At 40.4% G+C, this 5,843-nt stretch overlaps 2 protein-coding genes across 3 annotated transcripts in view; one reads left to right on the forward strand and one right to left on the reverse strand.

Moving 5' to 3' along the window:
• The window catches only part of gphb5 (glycoprotein hormone subunit beta 5), an 11,896-nt gene extending 6,376 nt beyond the window's left edge, over positions 1-5,520 (forward strand). The window contains exons 2-3 of the mRNA XM_008283421.1: positions 3,580-3,772; positions 5,329-5,520. Of these exons, the coding sequence (XP_008281643.1) occupies positions 3,580-3,772; positions 5,329-5,520 (385 nt within the window). The remainder of the gene's footprint in view (positions 1-3,579; positions 3,773-5,328) is intronic.
• Positions 393-2,941, reverse strand: LOC103358436 (uncharacterized). Of its 2 annotated transcripts, XM_008283406.1 has the most exons (3): positions 2,827-2,941; positions 1,552-2,295; positions 393-1,482 (listed from the first exon to the last, which is right to left on the reverse strand). In XM_008283406.1, exons 1-3 carry the CDS (start codon positions 2,931-2,933, stop codon positions 1,416-1,418), a joined length of 918 nt encoding a protein of 305 aa, XP_008281628.1. In that variant the 5' UTR covers positions 2,934-2,941; the 3' UTR covers positions 393-1,415. The 2 variants fall into 2 exon arrangements, with proteins under 2 accessions (XP_008281628.1, XP_008281627.1); XM_008283405.1 differs by having other exon boundaries at positions 393-2,295.
• Positions 5,521-5,843: the final 323 nt, after the last annotated feature.

Below are 5,843 nucleotides of genomic sequence, written 5' to 3' on the forward strand. Positions count from 1 at the left end.
AAAATCTCTGAACACAAGGAGCCTTATTCACCATTTAACTCACTGAAAACATACCAGAACAAAACAGTGAATTAATTAGATTTAATGCCACGGTTGAGTCAGAAACTAGAAAATAAGAACATGCAGCGTTTCCAGACTCCAGACGTCACCTGTGACCAAACAAACCCCGAAAAGTGAAGCACATTATGACTAAGACATGGGAAATATTCATTATCATTAAAAAATGCATATTTATTTAAAATTGATCACCACGTTAATACTTTTTGTGCCGTTTTCTTTCTGTTAGGTCACTCGGACAAACTGAACATTGATGCGAGGATCAAACCGGCGACTTTCTGCCGCTGCCGGCCCGAACCAGAGACTGTAGGAGTTTCAGTAACAGACAGGCGGAGCAGGTTTGATGCTGAAGCTGAGTTTTATTCAGAAGAACAAAGCAGTTTAAGATTCACTCAGAGAAACACAACATGACTTCTTGTCTTTACAATATTTTACTTTTACCCTCTGAACTCCAAACAGCAGGTTCTGGGCGGTTTTTGTTTCGTCTCATTTTTATTCACTGTGGGTTCATTTTTCACTTCAAGACAAAGTCCTGCAGCTCTACAGAGTCAGAACAACCATGAAGAGGGAGAGAGAACTCAGAAATGTCTTGGAATGATACAAATGATTACAGACTTTTCCTCTCTACTCCGATCCAGTAGGTTTTCCTCTTACTCTGAAATTGTCAAAAATAGCTTAAAACTTCCTCAAAGTTTAAAATGACCTCAAATTTGTTGAACATGACAATATTTTAATCATTTTGGACAATTTTTGATAGTAATGATTCAGTAGGATGGATCTTCCTTTAAAATTGTCAAAAAATGACGTAAAATTTGTACAAAATAACGAAAAAATGACTCGAAACTTGTACAAGCCCACACAAGGATTCTCTAAAATAACGCAAACTGAAAACTTGATCAAAGTGACTCAAAATTTGTTCAAAATGACAATTTCTGGGACAATTTTAAGTTTCTTGTTGTCTGCTCTCTGCTCTGTGAAAACAAGTAAAACAAAGCGATTCTGATGAAGAGTCCCAGTTTCAAACTGTACGCTGGAATGCCACGTCACATACGATGCATTAAATGAGCGTCAGAAAATTGGTCACCCGACAATTCCTTCAGTTTTTTTTTTCTATAACAGTTTGTGATAACAAACGGTGTCGTTTTGGTGATTTAATTCAAAGATAACATGTTTCAAACCCGCTGGCAGGTTTTGGAGTTCAGAGGAGAAATATTCTGCACTTTCGCGGCATCAACAAATGTTTGAAGCTCTGCTCGATAAAGAGGAAATAATGTGCTTTTTAAGCATAAAGGAGGTTTTTTCTCTCATTCAGGGATGTACGTTTGATTGAGCTGAATCACATCAGACCCTAAAATCTGTCAACCTCTGCTTCTACTGCGGCTTCTTCTTCTAATTCTTTTTCTACTCTGACTCCAATTGTTGGATCTCCTTCTGCTGCTTCCACTGCGGCTTCGTCCTCCATCTCTGTTTCTACTCTGACTCCAATAGCTGGATCTCTCTCTGCTGCTTCTACTTCCACGTCTGCGTTCACTGCTGCTGCTCCTCCTGTTGTTGCTGTCCCTGTATCTGCTGCTTCCGCCGCTGCTTCTTCCCTGTTGAGGCTGAGCATCTTCGTCAACACAAACATCCGCGGCCTGCCCCTCTGACGAGCAGCTGTAGCACCGAAACACTAAATTTGGTGGTTTGTAACAGCGGAAGATGTTTTCGAGATGGAGGCCAGAGTTTGCGAGATCATCAAGGGATTGTCTTAACGTTGCCACGCTACGTGTAACAGATTGACCTTCTTTTGAAAAACCTGGCTTGGTAAAGAGCTTTGTAAATACGAAGGCGTACTCAGACCAGTGGTTCACGACTTTGTCTCTAATCATTTCAGTGATCCTGAGCTCCTCGTCGGATGTGCACATGTCACATGCGGACAGGTAGGAGTAGATCACCAGGACGTGTCCCTTGCTCTTCTCGATCAATGGATCCAAATTTTCCAGAACTCGACGTTCTGCATGATCCAGAGGTTCCCGAGGTTCCCGACGTCTCAAAGTTGCCCAACGTGTCCGATATTCCCAAGTTTCAGGTTTTGCAACAACCACAGCGTTTCCTACGTACACGTCACCACCTTTAAGTGTTTCCTCAACGTCTTCGGTGTAGCGGTTGTTCTGAAGGAATTGACCCAGTGCGCTTGGGTTCTTTGGGATGTTTGCAGCCAAACAGAACTGACCTTGTATTTTGTCCTGTTGTACGTACCTGTCGACAAAAAACAGAAGCACAAAGCTGCAGCATGACTCAGATCAATAATAACCACGTGAAGCTGCACAATAAATCGTTTCATCATCGACAACAACTGTTGACGTGACTGGATGCAAACAGAAAACTCAGTTTTCTTTGTTCAGCTGATCGACAACAGAAGTCCGTCTGATTCAACATCATTCAGTCGGATTGAAGGGTTCTTGGATATACTGACATTTTATTGTGACCTAATTTAAAAGACGTAGCGCTTGTTGACATACAGGTTCCACATGTGCACAACAAAGTGAGCAAACAACAGAAGAGAAAAGGTGACAAAGGTTTGTCAAGAGAAAGGCTGCCGGTTTAAAAACCTGCGCTCACAGAAAACTACCAATGAAGAAGAAATCACCTAAATGAGATGATCATTGTGGGCTTTTTTTTGAGAAAAAATAATCATTTACATTAACTGATAAAATGGTTAATACATTAATCAATTAAAAAAAACACGGTTGTTAGTGGCATCCTTAGTAATTCTTAAAGTTCACTCACTCATCTAGGAGGGCCGCTACAATATCAGTCAACCAGTTTTTGTCCACAGCCCGACTGGTTCCAGCTGATAGCAGCAACAGCAGCATCATGCGGGGCAGCAGGTACATCTGCAGGGAAACAGCAGCAGTTAGTTCAACATGTTGGTTCGTCTATTAAAACCAGTCAATCTCCATTCTCATTTCANCTGAGGAGGATAATTACGTATAATGAGTAATGGTGAAAATAAAAAAATAAAAAAATTGAATTTAAAACTCACTTTTTCTTCTGTTTTACTAAATTACAAATAATGTCTAATAAATAAACAGAAGAAATATTCATTTACGAACAAAACTGTACATAATGTCCACAATAGAAACCTGTCATTTTTACAATAATAATTTGTTATTTTAAACTGTGTGACTGTTAAATGATGCTATTCTACTGTAATTAAATCAGCTCAAAAATACAATTCATTTTTTTGTTGTTCACAGTTTTTGAAATTTATTGTATTCACTATTTTTTACTTGATGTTTTTTGCTCCTTTGCAGCCAGATTTCATTACTTTTTCACAATTTTCTGTCTGTAAAATGTAGAAACTCGTCAATCTTTCATAAAGGAACAAAATTCCAGATATTCCTCGTTCCTGCTAGAAGATGTCTTTATCTTCTGTCCCTGGCTTCCAGCTGGAGGAGCTTCAGGATCCTTTAGTGATGTAACCCCTCTGACCTGAGGACCTCCACCTCAGATCTCATGAGTTCTCCTCTGGTCCTCCAGGTCTCCTGCTCTGATGCTCAGCTGCCTCCTGGTCCACCTCGTCTGTCTGCACGGCGGCAGTGTTTCGGCCGTGAACCTGCGGCGCTTCATCGGCTGCGCGGTCCGAGAGTTCACCTTCCTGGCCAGGAAGCCCGGCTGCGGAGGGCTGCACGTCACCACCGACGCCTGCTGGGGGCGCTGCGAGACCTGGGAGGTGAGGAAGGGAGACGGGTGAGACCACTTCAGTCTAAATGATCCTGCTGCTGCTGCTATCAGCTGACGTTGGAGGCAGGAGGAGGAGGAGGAGGAGGAGGAGATGGATGAGATGGAGATTCAGGATGAGCAGAATGTGGATGCAGAGATTCTCCTGCAGAGAAAATGTGTTTCCTCCAGCAGGAGGTCAGTTAAAGGGCAGCAGCAGATAGATGGAGGCAACAGGAGCAGAGAGAACGTAGATACATACGTATATACATATACACAGAGCTGTCCTCAAACGCGTTCATCCACTTCCATTAAAGAAAAGGCAAAATCCACAACAGTCACTCAAACAACTAGAAACTGAAAAAAGTAATAATAAATAAAAATTTGCTGAATTATAATTTAGTGAAATAAGCTGTTGCTTTTGAATTGTGCGTAAAAAAGAATAATTTTAAAAAATACAGAAAAGCCCTGATGGCAGTGATTGGCTCAAAGGGTTGTTCAACTAGATATTAGTTCACGGATCCCATCATGCTTGTTTGTTTTGGGTTTTTTAATATTTTATTTAGTTTTATTTTTTATATTTCTGTTGAACCACAATTCAAAAGCATGATGTTCATTAAATTTTTATTTATTATTACTTTTGTCAATTTCAGCTTATTTCAGTGACAACTGTTGTTTTTCCGCCTTTAGTGGGAGGCTATGAACAACCTGAGGACGACTGTAGATGAACCGTACAATAAATAAACATCCCACAAAGAAATGGTGAAAATTTGGCTGCAAGGACTCCAGAGAAATATGTTAGAAAATGCAGGAATACTGCTTCAAAAACTTGTGGGAAAAAAAAATGTGAAAATAGCAGCAAGTATCAGTAAAGTACTGATATTTTCAGCTGATTTGATTACAGACAGTTGGACAGTTTGGATACACCTGTATTTACTATATGGATAAGAATTAGATTATAAAAAACACAAACACCTGCACTACATGAATTGTTCTATAGAGCCTATAAGGAGTGTTCACCCTCCGTGGAAGACTTTTGCTTTGATTTGGTATTTTTGACCAGAATTTACCCAAAAAAGACTCTTTCATGTCCGAGTGAAAACAGATTTCTACAAAGCAATGTCAGTTAATTAAAAATGTAAAATAAAATTACTTATACGATCACTTATTAAGCATTTCATTGACATCATTTTGTGGGAATTTGTTTCCACTTTGACCTAAACGAGCCTTTTGTTTGTATATTGTTGTCAAAAACAAAGTAATCAACGGATAAAACTTTGAAGGGAAGCGTTTTATTTAACATTACAGCTAATTGTTTTCTCTGATTTCTAGTTGACTAAACTGCTTTTCAGACTTCTTACAACTTTTTTAAGTAAAAGAAAGGTTTGAATCCATGAAACAGCCGAGAGCTCAACTAACTAATACACCAAGAAAATAATAAATAAAACTTGAGCTGAGCTGCAGGTTTTAGGAGCAGAAACGGTTTAAAGGTCAAACTGTGTGAAGGCGTCGGACGAGGCCGTCGGTGGTTCTACGTGTCTGATGTCTTGTGTGTGTTTCTGCCTCCAGAAGCCGGTGGTGGAGCCTCCCTTCATCGAGTCCCACCAGAGGGTTTGTACCTACAACAGAACCCGTCTGGTTACAGTCAAGCTTCCCAACTGCCAGCCCAACGTGGACCCGACGTATACGTACCCCGTCGCCCTGCGGTGCGACTGCGGAGTCTGTCTGACCAGCACCACCGAGTGCATCACGTCCGTCTGAAACCAGATGTGTTTTCTGTGTTTTTTTATTCCAGTGGCTCGTACGTGTGCTCATCGTTTGGGTTCTTTGTTAGCGGGCAGAATGTAAAGCAGGCGTATTTCATTTACTCATAAGAACCTTTTTAATAAACTAAACGTCGTCAGTCTGGTGTTTTTTTTTTATTGGTGCCTCTCGTGTGCAGTTTCCTACGAACAGACGATTTACTGCTATATTTGGTTTGACAGTTATGACGCCACAAATCATTAAAAATAAATATATTTCTTTCAACAATGGAATCAACAGTGTTTATTTGTTTCCGTACATGTGGCCTGCAGGTCAGCCTC

Source organism: Stegastes partitus, unplaced genomic scaffold, assembly GCF_000690725.1.
Source record: "Stegastes partitus isolate 25-593 unplaced genomic scaffold, Stegastes_partitus-1.0.2 Scaffold310, whole genome shotgun sequence".
In the NCBI taxonomy this organism is placed as follows: Eukaryota; Metazoa; Chordata; class Actinopteri; family Pomacentridae; genus Stegastes; species Stegastes partitus.